Below are 17615 nucleotides of genomic sequence, written 5' to 3' on the forward strand. Positions count from 1 at the left end.
CTATTTTGACACCCCAAGGAAATGAAATTGAAATACTTTAAAAAATAGACAATCTTTAGCCAGGTTGATGGATGGTCTGGGATTTATGTTTGCCTGTTTAACCCTTTCACTCTAAAGTCATTTCCACACCTTAAAGAAAGGTCATTTGTTATCTTTTTACATTCCTCTTTGAAATTGATGCTTTATATTTCTTTCTCAGACTTTGAGCTAACCCATGAAATCCAAAGAAGTTTCATGACTTTTATGAAAGAGATTAGCTAAACTCTTTTTCCGAAAGCCTTTCTTTATACCCTGCAAGGAAGACACCCCAAGAAGGGGAAAGAACCCATGTGCCTGGTGTACTGTTATTTTTCTAGGCACCTTTGAATTTATGTTGTAATAAAAACTCTTGAAGTGGCCTGAGCATCATCAGGCTTCTGGGCTGGAGGCACCAAGTCCAGGGGAAGGCATCAGAGTAAGGCAAGGATGAGCACACGCCCATGCCCCTGTCTGGGATCCATTTCCCTCACTTGTTTGTTAGAGCAGAGTCTCCCAGCACCGCTTCCTTGGGTGCACACAGTGCTCTCCTCGGTGTGTAACAAAGGCAACAATCTCCTCTGCAGCCTCTTCCCCTTTTGTGGACAGGTACAAGGCCCAGAACTGTCCCAACAACTCAGAGAATATCACCATCCTCAACAACTCCCCCATGGACGTAAAGGTCAAGTTCTCCTTTAAGAATGATGGGAAGACATTCATTTTGGACCCTCCCAGCATGACACTGAAACCAAAGGAGAAGCAGGTAGGAGAAGGACAGGTAGAGCAGGCGCTGTAGAAGCGCCCAGGGGCTGCTCCTCCTGCTCACACACAGAGCTCTTTTGATTTCTTCCTGTGGGGCCGTGTCCAGAAGCTGACCATTTGGGCATACCCCACTTCCCCTGGCTTCCTGGAAGACAAGCTCATCTGCTGTATTGGGAAGAACCCAGACCCAGTGGTCTTCAGCCTGTGCTGCCATGGGGTGCACGTGAAGCTGGAAGTCAGCCCCCGGCAGCTGTATTTTGACAAGCTGCTTCTGCACAGGTCAGTCATCCCAAAAGCACTCCAAGACATGTGACAAAGAGAAAATGTTTGGCTCTGGTTTCCAGGGCATGGATGGAGCTGCTCCAAGTTGCATTCAGTGGCGAGGCTGGTGTGACCATCCAGCAGCTGATGCCAAGTGCCTTCCTGTCTCTGCAGGACTGACAGCAGGACCTTGGTCCTGAGAAACAACACCCTGCTGCCCATGGCCTGGCAGCTCAATGGGCTGGATGACCTTGTTGAGGACTTCTCCTTGTCACAAAATAATGGCACCATTGATCCCCACTCAGAGTTTGAAGTGACACTGCAATTCAAGGCTGGGCAGATTGGCAGCATTGAGAAGACCCTCCGACTAGAGGTGAGAGGGCCTGTGCCCTGCCTGGCAGAGCAGGGCACAGTGAGCAGCTGTGTGCTCCTAGAGACAGAGTCAGGAAGAGCTGCACCTGACAGACACAAGGGTGCTGTGACCCCAACTTCTGCCTCCACACAGAGTTTGCCAGAACATGCAGTGCATCCACATCCCCCCAGATAACCAGACACTGCATCCTGAGCCTGTACCACAACCACCTTGTCCCTGTAAATAGTTGAAGGTTGTTCAGACTGCAGCGTGATCTCTACATTCCTCCTGGCCTTTGTCTGAAGCTCTTGCATAGTGCAACAAACTCTCCCCCTGGGATTTTGTTCCCCCTGGTTTAGGGGCTGTGTTTCAGACAGGGCACTGGGTGACTGGAGATGGTTGTCAATGCCACCTGCTCTGAGGCACCTCGCACTTCCTGTGGTTGTTCTTACACCCCTGTGCCTCTCAAGGGTGCTTTAGCAGCAACATTCCCTGCTGTAGGAGTGCAGAATTGGGCTGATAGGGTTGTTTACTGCAGCAGAATCCCACTGGGGCAGCCCATGAGAGGAACAGGTTAGCAAACCTTGGGAGTCCATGCTTGTGAAGCCAGGGAGGCCATAGAGGAAGCAGCCAGCAGAGACAAGGACTTTCAGGCTGTCTACCAAAAGAATAATCTGAACAGTGTTTGTTCCTTGCTGCCTCAGGTTTCAGATACAGAAAACATCCTGGGGATTGTCCAGGCTGAAAACATCAAAGTCTCTGCAGAGGTCTATGATGTCTCTCTGAGCATCGACATGCCTGAAGGTCAGTGGATGCTCCCAAACAAAGCAGTCCAGGTGCACTGCATTGCCTTGGGAGGTGGGCAGCCGATGGGATGGGATGGCATGGCATGGCATGGCATGGCATGGCATGGCATGGCATGGCATGGAATACAAGGATGGCATGGGATGGGATGCAATGGGATGCGATGCAATGTGATGAGATGGAATACAAGGATGGCATGGATACATAAAGCACGTACCCTGCAACCTGCATGAAATATAGCATTGTCAGGGAACTGACTTAGCCTTAAGTCTCTCCCCTCTGAACTTTGAAGCGTGCAGCTTCACATGCAGATTGGATTGGGGGGCTTTGAAACAACAGTGATGTGAACAGGCAGTTGGCAGCCCCCACAGGCTCAGCACAGCATATAAAGTAATTGGATTTGTGCTTGGAAATGAGGAAATGGAAACTGAGCTCCTTAGCTACTAAGCCTGCAGATATTTTGAGTGAGAAGAGAAAGGGAAGACAAGTAGCTGGAAAGCACTTTCAAGAAAGGAAACTTGCTGGAAAGGGTTTTGCACCAAGACCTCCATGTAGCTTGTGGCCTGTTGTGTTCTGCAGCAGCTAACACAAGGAGCCAAGGAAACACTCCAAACCCAGCTCAACACAGCGCTGGAAGCTCTCAGTGCTCAGCTGATCAGCTCCCACTCTCCACAATATTCCTACACAAGCTCTTGGTCACATCATGCTGCTGTCAGCTGCAGCGGGATGTAACTGCCACTGTGCACTGCTGGCTCTGGGCCTTAGACGGGCCATAGGAGTAACCAAGAAGGGAACATGATCCCCTTCCTTGAAATACAAATATTAGTCAAGCTGTTTTGAAAGAAAGCAGAGGTTGGGATTATCCTGGGGTTTACTCCAAGATGAGAAGGGGTTTTTGCACTGTGCAGACACCAGGCATTCATCATCTCTCACAATGCCAGTGCTCAGAACCAGAGCTCTGGTTGATGGGAGCACGGGGCAGTTTGCTTCCACAAACAGAAAAGGAAAAGGTTTTCTGTCCCTGTGTGCAGGAGAACTCAAAAGGCCCACTGAAACCTTCCAGCCTCGTGCCCAGGCTCATAGATGACACTGGAAGGCAGACTGAGAAATAGTACAATGTTGAGAGTGTCAGTTTTTTGTCTCCACCCCTGTTCCCCTGGTTACCCTCTGTCAATCCCTCCCTGAGTTCCTGCCCATCACACACTGTCCCCTTCCCTCTTTCCAGAAAGTTCTCCCGTCCTCGGTGGGTGATTGGATCGGGAACAAGGGTCCCTCCCTGTCACATTCCCTATTGGCTAGCCGGCATGTTTGTCACGAGTTTGTTCCCTCCCAAGTTCTCCCTCATTGGTTGAAATGTTGTATGTTCCGTCCCCTTTATAATCGGCTGTGCCCCCACCTCGTGGTCCCGACCCGGCTGGCTTCCCCTGGAGACATTAAAACTCTGGACTTTGCCCCCGAGTCCAGTCCCTCTTTTCTACTTCGCCTTCCTGCTGATGGCTGCTGCCTCCTGCTGAGGCGCGCCCCGGACGCCCCCGGCGCATCCGGGCAGTGCCGCCCGGCTGCCAGCTGCTGTGCCACAGCTCGGCCGGTGCAGCCTCCTCCCCAGCCCGGGGGAGCAGAGAAAAACTCGGACAGCAACTCGGCAGTGAGCATTTCCTCAGGTTCCCAGGCCTTTGTCTGGGATTCTTTTGTATTCTTTGTCAATGGCTAGAACCTGTTTCCATGCTGGCTACCTCATGGGAAATACAAAACCTGGGCTCTCTAATCTTAATTATTCTACCAGAGAATCCAGCCACAAACCAGCAGTTCTTCACAGCTCAGCAAGAGCCCAAAGCAGAGCCCCAGAAATTTCAGCCACTGAAATGCTGAGATTCATTGCCTTTCTTTGATGTTCACTTTCTTTATTTTTCTGAGACTCTGTAAAGAAGTGAATGAAAAATTTCAATGTCAAGGTTTCTTGCAGTAACCTTGTGATTGTCTGCACTCTCTGTCAAGATCCAGGACTCCCTGAGCAGAGCTGGATTCTCCCTTTTTTTTTGGTGGTCTTGTGCAAAGTCCTGGCTGTGCTGGTGGCACCTGTACGTTTAACTGCAGAGATCTCCATTCCTTCCCTTTCCCCCCAGTTTCACCCTGAAGGGTGCAGGTCCCAGGACACGAGATGTGGCATCCCACTTCACTGTTGCACCTCAGTCAGGCGTCCTGATTGCCTCCCAGCCTGGTGTGAATGTTGAGATCCTCTTCCACCCCACAAGTGAGATGCTCCTCAAGAACAAGCCCATCCTGTACTGCCAGGTGAGCTGCCTGGGCCAGGCTGAGTTATCACGCGGTGTTTTGGGAGCGTAAACAGGATAAGTGTCTCATGGAACAAGGGCTTTACTGGAGAATCCTCTCTCCAACATACACAAACAAAGTCTTTCAATACCATTTGGGAGGCTTCCTAAGTGGAGCTGAGAATCTGACTCTGGAGGAGGGGCTTAAACAGGGAGGGGTAAACTGGAGGAGGCTGGGGACTGGGGTAGAGGCTGGCCTCTTTATTGTTTACCACCTTTTCTGTGGACACAGGTGATAGATGCCAGCTCAGGTGAAGGAGGCCAGGCTGTCGCCATCATCCCAGTGAATGTGTCAGCAAAAGCTGTGTACAGCAAGTACAGCATTGAGCCTGCCTCACCCATCAACTTTGGAGCCATGATCAAGGGCACCAAGAAGACCCAGACTGTTGTGCTGGAGAACAAAGGCATGCTCAACTTCAAATTCTACATCCGCCAAGTACCCGAGGAGACATCTACATCAGAAAGCAAGAGGTATGAGAAGCCCTGACCACCCTTCCTGTCTGAGGAGGCACCACCCCACGGCTGGTATGTGGCAGGCAGCCAGGAGACCTGGACTATCATCCATTTGCATCCCTGGCTTGGGGAGAGGGGGCTGAAAAAGGCCTCGGTATCTGCATGTGTAGTATGAAGCTGGTGATAGAACTGCTCAGTCCAGCAATGGGAGCTGCTGGCTGCTCTCTGGGAGCCATCAGGAGCAGAAAGGCTTTCCTCTCAGAGGAGGAAGGCCAGCTTTGGCCTCGGAGAAAGGCAGGGGAGCTCAGCATGACAGATACCTCTGCTTTCTCCTCTCAGTTCAAAGCAAGGGGAATCTGCTCCACTGGCTACAAAGCAATCAACAGCAAGGAAACCAAGCTCCTTGACACAGGTGGGTGACTCCTGCTCCCCAGCAATGCTGCTGCAGGGGATGTGAGAAGATGCTGCTGTGCCCAGGCTGGGGGCTCATCGTCACAAGGTGGGATGTGGTCTGCAAGACCAGTATCTGCTCAGTCCCACTGACAGTCCTGTACTCTGGCTCTGACCTGGAGCTGTGGGGTCAACAGAGGGGAGCAGGTCCTGTGTTTGGTAGTTGCTAGCCAGCATAGGTCTGTGAACACCTCAGAAGCAAAAGCATGCCCACTGAACTCCCAGTCCACAGAGCTCAGACAACACTGCTTTTTCTTCTTTGCAGTCCCCTATCTCTCTCCTGTGATTTCTCACAGCTATTTCTGCTCTCCTCTGTTACCTACGGAGATTGAAGGATCACAGCTACCACCTTCATTCTTTACTCTCAAATTCCTTTCTCTCTGCCCCTTGGGACAGATTTGCAGCTCCTCTTGTCTTGCTGCTCTCAGTCTGGGGCTGCTTTTGGGCCATGAAGTCATCCTTCCTTGCTCTGGGACTGGGTGCTTGGGCCAGGCAGGACATACTCTTTGCTGGGGTGCTCAAGGCACAGCTGTTAGCCGTCAGCCTCTCCTGGACCTTTTTCTGCAGAGTCACCTCAGTCTTGGCATGTTCACGGTGTCCCCCTGCTCCGGCTCCATCAGTCCGTGGGGCCAGCAGAAGATCACAGTGGAATGCCTCGCAGGGCAGGAGGGGACATGTGAGGAGCAGCTCTACATTGACATCCCGGGCAGAGACCCCAGGGACAATCCCCTCGGCATTCCCTTCACCCTGACTGCCGAGTCCTGCCTCCCAGGTACATACTGCCCACAGTGCCCTTGGTCACACTTGCTGCTGATCAGCACCTAAACTTGCTGCTTGGATAGAGAGGCACACTCGCCCTGATGTCCCACCTTAAAATCCTCAGAGGTTCCAGCCCTCTTCAAGTCCACCAGTGGACTCATCCCCCCCAGGCTGAGAGGGATGCATGGAAGGATAAAAGGAAAGCAATGCTCTCTAAGACTGAGGCTGACTGGGCTCCATCCTCCCAGCCAGCTCCCCCACCCAAGGCTGGGTTTAGCAGTCACCTGGGCAGAAAGGGCTTATCAAGCCTTCTGAGAGGCCAGCAGGGTTCAGATAAACTCATCAGGGAGGCTTCTCCATGCTCACCCCTCTGGTGTGTCCACAGGATTTGCTGAGGATGTCATGTTAATCTTCGAGGAGTACCCGATCTGCAGCAGCACCGACCTCAGCCGCAAGCTGCAGTCGGTGAAAGGCCTGGGCCTGTTCATCAGAGATGAGAACAAATTCATCTTCAACAAGGTTCTGGTTGGGCAAGAGGCTGAAGCTCATTTCAGTATCTACAGTGCAAGCAGTCTGCCATGTGACGTGGTCCTCTCCATCAAACCCCTGCCTGGAAAGGTAAGAACAGGAGGCCAAGGTGGTGGCTGCCCTCTGAGGGCCATGTGAGAGCCTGTTTTGTTCTCCAGATGCATTGCTGCCTGTGGCCCAGACTAGTCTAGGTCAGTGCAGGTCAAACTGCTGGGAAAAGCAGCAGAGCCAGGGAACAGTTGTGTGGAATTCTGCATGTCTTGGGCCAGGTTTTGGCTCACACCTGTGTGTCTTTGATGGGAGAAGTGAGTCCTTCTGAACCTCTCTTGGAAGCACATGCAGAGAGGGGCTGTTATAAACTGACATGCCAGGGCTCAAAGCAGAGCATTTCGTCAGGCTCCCTGGCTTTTCCTCCTCTTTGAAGGCCAGTTCTAGGTTATTTTCAGGGTCTTCCATGCAGTGCCCACCTCCCATATAGGCTGGGGCAGCTTCCAGCATTCAAAACACCCAATGCTTTAGCACAAGGTGAGCATTCCCTGGGAGGATGGGATCCTGCCCAGGGAAGCAGGAAGGAAGACACACTGTCTGGGGCTGTTCTCAGTAATGCATTTATGATAAAGCTGTGTCATCTTGAAAGGTGTTTTCTCCTAACACTGCTCTCTGGGTTCTCCCAAGGAACAAATCCCTATCAAAAACATTTTCAAGTTGGATCCAGTCAAGATGTCCGTTCCTGGCTCATCCTGTGCTGTTGCTACAGTGACCTTCACCCCACCAGATGAGCAGAATTACAACTGCACCTTCAAGGCTTCCCTTGTCATCCCAAAAGGGTAACTGACCCTGTGAAATACTGGGGAGGCCTCACTGATAGCTGCCTCTCCCCTGGGAAGGCACAGCCCTCTTGTTAGCTCTAATGCTTTCAGTAGCCTTAGGCAGAGTACTTGGCATGAGATGATCTTGAGAGGCAGTAACTCTGAGATAGGGCAGAAAAATGAGGCTGATGGTTTAGCCTGCATGAGGAACTACAGGCAAATATTAGCTAGCCAACTGGAAGTTACTGAGATGTGCTACAGCTGAGCTGAGGGTTTCCAAGGACAAAGGCTTGGATGAACCAGTTTCTGTACCAGCAAGTCAGCAGTCACAATTTCCTCTTTGTTTCTGTAAAATTAGGTGATCCTCTGGAACTCCCTGACATTTGTTAAGCTGTTTTATGTGAGTGATTGGAGCTGATGTGAAAGAGGAGCCTGGTTCCTCTGCCCTGGGACCTGTGTGCTGGGGCTTTGACCTGCCCTTCCTCAACTCTTTAGTGGCTGAATTGGAATGAGAGAAGTCTAATGGCTAATAAGCAATTGCTTTTTTTACTGTTCTTGGAAATGATCTTTACTGATGGTGATGATGATGTGTTTTTGCCTTCTTGCTTTTGTACTGCTTTCATGCTATGCGTTTGCTTGTTGCATGAGTCTCATCTCACTGCAGCCAGGGGATTTGCCATACCTCATCTGGTGCCTCATTATTTACCTGCTATACTGTGTGATTCAAGTAAAATTATTTTTAACTGTTATTGTGGAAGTCTCTGGCTCTTTGGAGCAGGTTCCTCTTGTGAATGGCCCTGAGTGGACTGGGAAGAGGCTGGTGGGGGGCTGTGTTGTGGGGTGCAGGAGCACCAGGCAGGGAAAACACTGTGGGTGGCCCTCAGTGCTTTGCTCACCCGGTGAGAAATGGGTTAGTGCCAGCTGAAATTGTTTCTGTGCCTCTCCTGCAGCTCTGTGAAAATGAAGCCCCAAACGCTGACCTTCACCATCAGCGGGCAGGCGCACGAGCCGCAGCTGACGGTCGTGTGCCCAAGCGCCCGCAGCAAGCGGGGAACGGCCGTGCTGCGCTTCCAGAGGCTCCGGGTGGGGCGCTCCGAGGTGCTGCCCCTGGTCGTCCGTAACGACGGCATCACTCCTCTCAAGGTGAGGAGGACCTGCTCGAGGAGTGGTCTGCTTTGGGAACAAGTGCTTGTGGCACAGGGCAAGGGTCCCAAAAAACATGGCAGACCTGGAAAGAGGTGTCAGAAATTCTTTTTAAGCAAGTGACTGACATCTGTTCTCCAAGAAGGGAGTTCTTGGAAATTTTCTGTCCAGTCTGTCTTCTTTAAGTTGAACACAAGAAAGGTGACTATATATATATATATCTCAGGTCACCTTTTGTTCTCATAGACATGTGTGATTTCCCAGTTCCATTAGATTGTATTTGATCCCAGTTTACTACATTTTAAGTAGACTTAGATGTGGTTTAATTACATTCTGCTCATCACTTTCTGTCCTGCTTGGTTCTATGTCAGTTCTATCCAGATGCCTTTGAACACCCTTTTTTCTCAGCTGATTTGACTTTTGTGCTAAGTGCTGTTAGTAGTGGGAGAGGCGCTGGGTGGCCGTGTGGGACCAGCAGCACTGTGGTGTCAGTCCCTGTGCCATCCTGTACTCACACCAGCATCATTGTGCTCTGGGTTCCCCTTTCTCAGTTTATGTTACGCCTGGAACACGAGTACGGAGCGTTCTTCTTGAAAGGCAGGAACTCCACACTCAAGGTATTCCACACTGAAGATGTGGAAGAGGACTCCACTGGAAACGGTAAATTCATTAACCATGAAGTATGATCATGCACAGAGGGAAAATGTGTGCTCTGCTCTTGGCTTCTCTGAGCCACAGCCAGATGTTAGGTACAGTTTTGTTCCTTGGGCTCTCTGTGCCCCAAGCTTTTCCTGGGCCTTTTTGCAGGGTTTCCTCCTAGCAAGTTGTAGGCAGTTCTTCTGTTCTTCTAGACATGGTGGGTTGACTTGTGGGGGACTATCACTACCTCAGTGGACCCTCTGAGGTATTTGCTGCATGTAGGAAGGTACCAACCTGAACAGACACAGCCCTTGAGCCCACAGCCAGCCAGCAGAAGCCAAAAGCACTCTGGCTTAGCTTTGCATATGGCTGGAGCTGGCTGGAAGCAGATGGAATGAGGGCTGGACATCAGCCTGAGGTTAAGCTGCTTAAGTGGTGCTGTGTCTGGAGGTGGCAGTCTTGTGAACATAGCAAGAGGGTCTGGAACCACTGGGGGTAGAACCTGTGCTTAGAAGGCAGCTGGTTTCAACCTCTTATTCCTCATATATCCTCTGGAAATATTTCCTCTCTACAGCTGTATCACTTAACTCTGATTTCCACTGTTGTGCAGAGAGAAAGCCCACGAAGCCTTTCTTCCTTCTGCGTTGTGGGCAATCGACAGAGTTTGATGTCATTTTCAAACCCACCCTGGCTCAACGTCTGGAAGGGAAGATTCGTCTGTTGGTGGGGAACATCTACTCTAACAAGATCCTAGTAGAGCTGGTGGGTGAAGGCCACAAGGACAAATTCACCCTCGTTGGACTAGAGGAAGACACCCAGGAGAGGAATGCTAAGAGCAGTCTGAACAAAGACATCATTGATGGTAAGAGAGGAGAGGCTGCCAAGGTGGACAAGGAAGAGGAAAATGTCCAATCACGTGTGTCCTCTCTCCAGCCAGGCCTGGGCTGTCACCCACGGGCCTTGGTGGCCTGTGGGGGTGGCAGCCATGCAAGCAGAGCAGTGTGTGCTGTGCTGCACATCGCTGGCTTAGGGATGTGTCAGGGTGTTTCCCTGGAAGTGGTGGGATGGGGAACTGCCAGGGGAGCTCCCTCCAGACGGAGGAAGGCTTGGAGCAAGGAAGCATTGAACGTGCAGGTGTCTGTGCACGTGAGGGGGCGGGTGGAGCTCCCTGCATGCTGAGATCCCTTGCTCTCCTCCTTAACAGCTGTCAGAGTGAACCACATGCAGTTTGGGGACTGTCCTGTCGGGAAGCCCTGCCGCAGGACCTTCACCATGAGCAACCTCACCCGTCACCAGTTCATGCGCTTTGAGTGGGAGGCAGACGGCCCATTCCGGTTCTCCCCCAAGGTGAGCGTGGACTGCTCTGCCTTTCCCCATCGCTCAAGCCCTGCCCTGGTGTTCCCAGGAGCTGGCAGGAGTCCTCACATACCACTGAGAGCCCATTCCAGTGCCATGTAGGAGATGCAGTCCCTGGCTTGGATGGGCCAAGGCTGCCAACCTTGAAGAAAAGGCTTCATGTGGTGGGAGGTGGCGCCTTCTGTTCATACTTTTGTCTATCAAACTTCACACAAATCCACTCTGGGGTGCAGATTCCTGGCACTGCTGCTCACATCAGTCCCTTTTGCTGTCAGTCCTACCCTTGGCACTGCTTTCAGTTTGGTCTTGACTCCCTGATTCTCCCTAGGTGGGACACCTCCGTCCTCGCCGTGCCAAGGAGATCACGGTGACCTTGAAATCAGATGTCCCAGCCACCTTCAGGAGGCACCTTGTGAAATGTAAGGTGACCAAGATCAACTTTGAGCTGCCACCAAGGAAGGTTCCTGACTGGGATGACCAAAAGATCATTATATCATGGAGGAGTACCCCCAGCAAAGACTCAGCAGACAAATCCCCTAAAATAGAGAGGGTAAGAAGAAAAATGGTAAAAAAAAGCCAACCCAGCTTTTACAAAAAGAACCACCATAACACCATCACTGCTGGCTGAGCAGCTCCTGCTTCCTCTGACGTTGGACAGCCGTGAGGTTCACCAGCAGTGCATTCCAGGTGGATGCACAGTGACCAGACACACTCACACAAGAGGGGAAGCCTTTTGACAAGAGACCTTTGGCCACACACAAACCATCAGTCTGTGCCACAAGCACAAGTCTTACAGCCTGTGTTGAATGGGAGACAATGTTTTATGATTTTATCCCATTTTATGGTGTTAGAAATCTCTTCATCTCATTTGATGCCTTTTCACCAACAAGGAGTTAAGTCTGCTGCACTCTGTCTCTTTTCTTGAAGCGGAGAGAAATCCACTTCTCCTGCATGTGCTGGTGAACTCCCAAGTTTTATCTGCATGGATCCCAGAGAATTTGGTTGTGGTCTCTGGTGTAGGATATGGCACTGTATGTCAGTATGGAGGAGTCCAGAGAAGGATCATCTCCAGAGACTCTTGTCTTTATTGTCATTATTGCCACGCACACTCATCTTGGGTGAAGTTTTTTTCTGAGTTTCTGGACCATTTAAAGGCTTTTAAATCATTCTCTTTTCTATCAGAACATCTGCAGTTGAAGACTTTCTTAGTAAGATGTTTCACATCCCAAAATGCCCATCCCCAGCTCCCAGCAGTGTGGCTGTTGGTCCACACAAGACATCTGGAGAGCACTTTCTCCTAAGACAAGAAGAAAAAGGTGCTTTCTAGAACTCTTCACTCTTGGGGTTCTTCATCCACAGAGCTCCAGCAGGGGAACTTAAACCAAATTTTGAGACCTGCTGGATTTATAGGGGACCAGGAAAGAGTCAGTCCCTCTACAAGACTGAAGTACAGGGACTGGAACACAGCTATAGTCTCCCTGGGGATATTAACAGCTGTGGTAGTGGCTGCTTTGATCGGTGGGTAGAAGAATCTGCTGTAGCAGAACAGTCCCAATTGTGTCATCTTTCCAGAGAAGTAAAAGAGGATGGTGCTTTCTAGTCCCTGTATGAGGCTGATCTTGGAGGCCAGAAGATCCCCTTCTCAGCCTGACCTTCTGGGCTCTGCTCAGTGATTCCTCCCTCCTCTGTTTGCAGGTGGTCAAGATAGACCCGGAACCGGTCCACACTGTGGTGGAGGAGAGCAGCCAGGAGGTCGAGGTGTACCTCAGTGCTGTTGTTGGCTACACAGAGTTGAAGCTGAACACGGTGGTGGTTCAGTTCAAGGATACATTGCCCTTCCACACAAGGACAGCCACGTGAGTGCTGGAGGCCTGCCTTTCCCAGCTCCCAGCAGTGTGGCTGTTGGTCCACACAAGACATCTGGAGAGCACTTTCTCCTAAGACAAGAAGAAAAAGGTGCTTTCTAGAACTCTTCACTCTTGGGGTTCTTCATCCACAGAGCTCCAGCAGGGGAACTTAAACCAAATTTTGAGACCTGCTGGATTTATAGGGGACCAGGAAAGAGTCAGTCCCTCTACAAGACTGAAGTACAGGGACTGGAACACAGCTATAGTCTCCCTGGGGATATTAACAGCTGTGGTAGTGGCTGCTTTGATCGGTGGGTAGAAGAATCTGCTGTAGCAGAACAGTCCCAATTGTGTCATCTTTCCAGAGAAGTAAAAGAGGATGGTGCTTTCTAGTCCCTGTATGAGGCTGATCTTGGAGGCCAGAAGATCCCCTTCTCAGCCTGACCTTCTGGGCTCTGCTCAGTGATTCCTCCCTCCTCTGTTTGCAGGTGGTCAAGATAGACCCGGAACCGGTCCACACTGTGGTGGAGGAGAGCAGCCAGGAGGTCGAGGTGTACCTCAGTGCTGTTGTTGGCTACACAGAGTTGAAGCTGAACACGGTGGTGGTTCAGTTCAAGGATACATTGCCCTTCCACACAAGGACAGCCACGTGAGTGCTGGAGGCCTGCCTTTGCCCAGGGCTGGCCCAGTGCCTGCTTCCCAGAACTCTGCCCCAGCCCAAACCAGCACAGCCCCATTTACATGCACACAAAGCCAAGCAGGTGGGGTGGTCAGGAGAGGTTCAATGCTGCCAGACCTTTCTGCTGAGAGCAGCCATGGGTTTGCTTTCACTGCATGTCACCTTTCCTCATCTGCTCAAGAATAAGTTTGCAGTGAAACCAAGACCTAAAGTCCAGAGTAAGCCCCTTAGCTTCAGTGTCCTGGGCACCATGTTGGCCCTTTCCTCTTAACAGTATTTCCAAGTCTGAATGTTTTTGGGCCACCCAGCACAGCAGTCTGAGCATGGCAGGGTTGCCTGGGGAAGAAGCTGCTCCTCAGAAGAAAGTGGTACCAGGAGTCCATCAGACAATGTTGCTGTACTATTTGCTTTATATTTATTGGACTTTTTTTTTTAAATTCCTCCTTCTTGCTTTTCAGTTTCAGCATGCACAACACAGGGAATACAACCCTGGAATATTACTGGGAGGAACCTGCAGATAAACCAGTGAAGAAGCCATACTCAATCACTCTGATGCGTAAGGGCATTTCACCCCAAAACATGAACTGCTTTTTCATCCTTGTCCACACGTCCACTTTCATCAACATCTTCCCAGCTTCAGCTGGAGAGTTTTCTCCTTGTCCCTCTCTGCTTTTCAGCCTTTTCTGTTCTTGCTCTGCCACTTGTGCTCTGCAGAGGACTGAGCCAGGCTCTGGGGACGGCCACGTGCTGGGTCAGGACTGGGAAGGGGGACATCAGGTCATCTCTTTGAGAAGTCTGAGACTGGGAAAAATAGTCGTGTAATGAGTGAGCTGCCTTGCAGCCACTGTCTGTGTGCAGTTCCCACTCCAGGGCAAATGCAAAGTCACTGTCTAAATGCAGCTCTCCTGCTTTGGCACAGGAATGCGTGCTGCAGACACCTGCTCCCAGACACTCTGTTTCCTGCTAGAATAAAGTACTTGGCCAGAGATGATCCAAGTGCATCCCAGCTCCCCCCTTCCACCTACAGGTGGAGCAGGAGGCAGAGTTGCTGGGAACATAGGTGTCCTCTTGCTCCCTGCAGGTCGGTTCCTCTCCTATGAAACTGTGAAGAATCGCAGAAAGCTGCTGCGTCGTTACTGGCGGTACCTGGCCCGTCTTTCCAGGATGCGTCCTAAAGTGCAGCCGCAGGAGCGGCGGCCTGACAAGAATGAGCTGTTTATGCGGTGGTGGTGCCGGCTGATAGGGGTGGATCCCAAGGAGCTGATGGGTTCTAAAGTGCAGGAGGGTTCTGAGGATCAGGACGGTTCCAAGAAGCGGAAGAAGGGTTCCAAGAAGCAGCAGCAGCAGGATTCCGAGCAGCAGCAGCAGCAGGGTTCCAAGCAGCAGCAGTCTTCTGAGGAGGAGCAACTGGATTCCAAGCAGAAGAAGGGTTCCAAGAAGCAGAGCCACTCCAAGGAACAGCACGTCTCTGAGCAGCAGCAGCCCTCTGAGCTGCAGAAGCAGCAGTCTTCTGAGGAGGAGCAGCTGGATTCCAAGCAGAAGAAGGGTTCCAAGAAGCAGAGCCACGCCAAGGAACAGCACCTCTCTCACCAACAGCTGCAGCAGCCCTCTGAGCAGCAGAAGCAGCAGTCTTCTGAGGAGGAGCAGCTGGATTCCAAGCAGAAGAAGGGTTCCAAGAAGCAGAGCCACTCCAAGGAACGGCACCTCTCTGAGCAGCAGCACCCCCAGCAGCATCAGCAGCCGCAATCCCAACAGCCCGAGCAGCAGCCCTCTGAGCAGCCTGAGCAGCCCGAGCAGCAGCCTGAGCAGCAGCCCGAGCAGCAGCCCTCTGAGCAGCCTGAGCAGCCCGAGCAGCAGCCTGAGCAGCAGCCCGAGCAGCAGCCCTCTGAGCAGCCTGAGCAGCCCGAGCAGCAGCCTGAGCAGCAGCCCGAGCAGCAGCCCTCTGAGCAGCCTGAGCAGCCCGAGCAGCAGCCTGAGCAGCAGCAGCAGCCCAAGAAGCCAGTCCCTTCCAAGAAGCGACGCCGCTCAAAGGAAAAGCACCTCTCTCTGAAGCACGTCACTTCCTCCATGGAAATCTTCCCAGATTTCACTGATGACCTGGCACTGTTCTCCATCGACCCCTACCGTGGCACCCTTGCTCCTGGCCAGAAGCAGACCTTCCACGTGCGGTTCGCCCCGAAGTGCGCGGGGAAGTTTGAGACCACCATGCTGTGCAGGTGGGAAGCGTCTCCGCCAGCTCATGCTACCGATGGGTATCACTGAATCACAGGGTGGGGCAGGGTGGAAGGGACCACAGTAGGTCATCTGGTCCCACTTCCCTGCTCAGGTGGGGTCATCCCAGAGCACAGGGTTGTGTCCAGAGAGCTCTGGAATAATTCCAGTGAGGGACACTCCACACCCTCTCTGGGCAAGCTGTCACCTATACAGGAAAGATGTTCTTCCTCAGTTCAGGTGGAATTCCCTGTTCAGGTTCCGCCCATTGCCTCTTGTCCTGTTGCTGGGCATCACCAAGCACAGCCTGGTTCAGCCCCTAACACCCTCCCTTCAGTCCCTCTGACTGGGATGGGGAGGTGGGCCTGGAGTCAGGCAGCCCCAGAGAGGCAGCAGAAACACCCACAGGAGCACAGAAGGATCATCATCTGGCCTTGGTAGGGAGACACTGGGGAAAGACACTGTGTGAAACATCAAGCTCCTGGAGGGTTGCAAATCTGAAACGAGAGATCTGGGAACCAGCCTGTCCCTAGCTCTGCTTGCTTTTGGGACAAGCAAGGCCTGCTTCTCTACATGGAACCCTGTGTGCTGTAGTTGGTTCCCAGGCACTTAACTGATCACATTCCTGCCCTTGCACCTCTGCAGCCTCCATGCAGCAAGTGCAGTTGTTTAATCTGCTGCTCGCTGCTTGCACAGAGAGAGGATGCAACACTGTGTGCTCTGCAAGGAGACAGAAAAGCAGCTGGCTGGAAATGTTCCTCTGGCTAATACCAGTCCCCTTCTTCCTAGGATTCCTAACCTGAGGCCAACTCAGAAGAAAGTGCGGGTGATTTTGAAAGGCAGAGCCCGGGAGAAGAAGAGTTTTGGTAAACCGAAACGCTCTGCGTTACGGCGGAGAGAGGATGGCCCGAGACCCAAGAAGAAGGTGCACTGGAAACCAGCACCTGAGTGACAGCACTGGTGCCAGCTGGAGCATCTGGAAGGAGACAGCAACATCGTGCCTTCTGCTGCTGATGGTCTCCCACCCTTCACCAGACACCTCTGCAGCTACCCTTCCAAGCTCCAGTGAACACTTCTGTTACCTAAGTTAACTAACTAACTGTTAGTTAATTGTTAATTAAACAATGGCAATAATAATTGTCAGCTTGTCTTGGTTGGAAAGACAGGTGTCTGTGGGGCCTCTCTGGAATGGAGAATGTGACCCTCTTCCCTCCAAATTATTATAACTGAAATTAACGGGCTCTCAGGCAAAGATATGGGAAAGGAGTAGCAGTCCTTTACTAGTATGTATAACAAGGCAAACAAAAACAACAGTGGCAGCAACAACAAAAAGAACCAGATCCGCAACCACAGCCCTCCCTTGGCTGCAGGCACTTCCCTTTTGCTGTAGTTCTGGTCGCAGCTGGGCAGGGAATGGAGGGAGATTATGAATAAAGTAATTGCTAGAGAAATTTTAATTAAGCTACACCAAGGAATACACTGGAGAGCTCAAGCACTGTGTGATCAGTTCTGAAGAACTTATTGCTGTGAGGGAGTCTATACAGGAACCAAATAGAGACTGGACGATGCTCAATTTGTTAAAAGATAAATAAGAAAGTGATGAGAAAACACCCTAGTGAGGAAAGAGCCTAGCCCTTAGACCCTTTCAAAATGCAAATAGATTACACTGAGTTCCCCAGAATACAGAGATGAAAATACCTTCTTGTAATAGTTGATCACCTCACCCACTGGGTAGAAGCCTTTCCTACCTCAACTGCAACTGCCTCCAAAGTGGCTAAGATACTATTAGAACAAACCATTCCCATATGGGAAAATTGAAAGAATAGACTCAGATAAGGGAACACACTTTACTTCAAAAATTTTATATTCTAGATGTGTTGTATTAGACATTGGAAATTACATACCACGTGGCACCCTCAAAGCTCTGGATGTGTGGAGAGAATGAATGCTATCCTTAAGAACCATATTACCAAATTAATGATTGAAACCAGATCAGCATTATTACGGATCAGAACTGCTCCAAGAAAGGTCACAGGAGTTTCTCCCTATGAAATGTTATTTGGGTTACCTTATCTGGGAAGGAAGGAGGGTTTGCCAATGGCTGAAACTAATGACTTCTATCTCAGAAATTATTTCAGGCAATTGCACTCTCACGGATCTTAGAAGAAAAGAGTTGTTACCCTAAACATCACCTCTAGCCTTTCACATACACCAGGT

At 51.1% G+C, this 17615-nt stretch overlaps 1 protein-coding gene and 1 long non-coding RNA gene across 2 annotated transcripts; both read left to right on the forward strand.

Moving 5' to 3' along the window:
• The first annotated feature begins 747 nt into the window (after positions 1 to 747).
• On the forward strand, positions 748 to 2197 carry LOC120496316. Its single transcript, XR_005626271.1, has 3 exons — positions 748 to 1056; positions 1213 to 1411; positions 2095 to 2197. It is a non-coding gene; the product is annotated as an uncharacterized LOC120496316 (long non-coding RNA).
• A 1357-nt stretch (positions 2198 to 3554) lies between these two features.
• LOC120496187 (hydrocephalus-inducing protein homolog) lies at positions 3555 to 16350 on the forward strand. The gene is made up of 16 exons (XM_039696379.1): positions 3555 to 3839; positions 4289 to 4486; positions 4757 to 4995; positions 5317 to 5389; positions 5995 to 6199; positions 6572 to 6804; positions 7390 to 7541; positions 8474 to 8666; positions 9218 to 9326; positions 9916 to 10167; positions 10510 to 10652; positions 10990 to 11211; positions 12357 to 12517; positions 13646 to 13743; positions 14269 to 14974; positions 16188 to 16350. The coding sequence occupies exons 1-16, from the start codon at positions 3555 to 3557 to the stop codon at positions 16348 to 16350; spliced, it is 3432 nt and encodes a 1143-aa protein (XP_039552313.1).
• The last annotated feature ends 1265 nt before the right edge of the window (positions 16351 to 17615 follow it).

This window comes from Passer montanus, unplaced genomic scaffold (assembly GCF_014805655.1).
Source record: "Passer montanus isolate IOZ18808 unplaced genomic scaffold, ASM1480565v1 scaffold113, whole genome shotgun sequence".
Classification (NCBI taxonomy): Eukaryota; Metazoa; Chordata; class Aves; order Passeriformes; family Passeridae; genus Passer; species Passer montanus.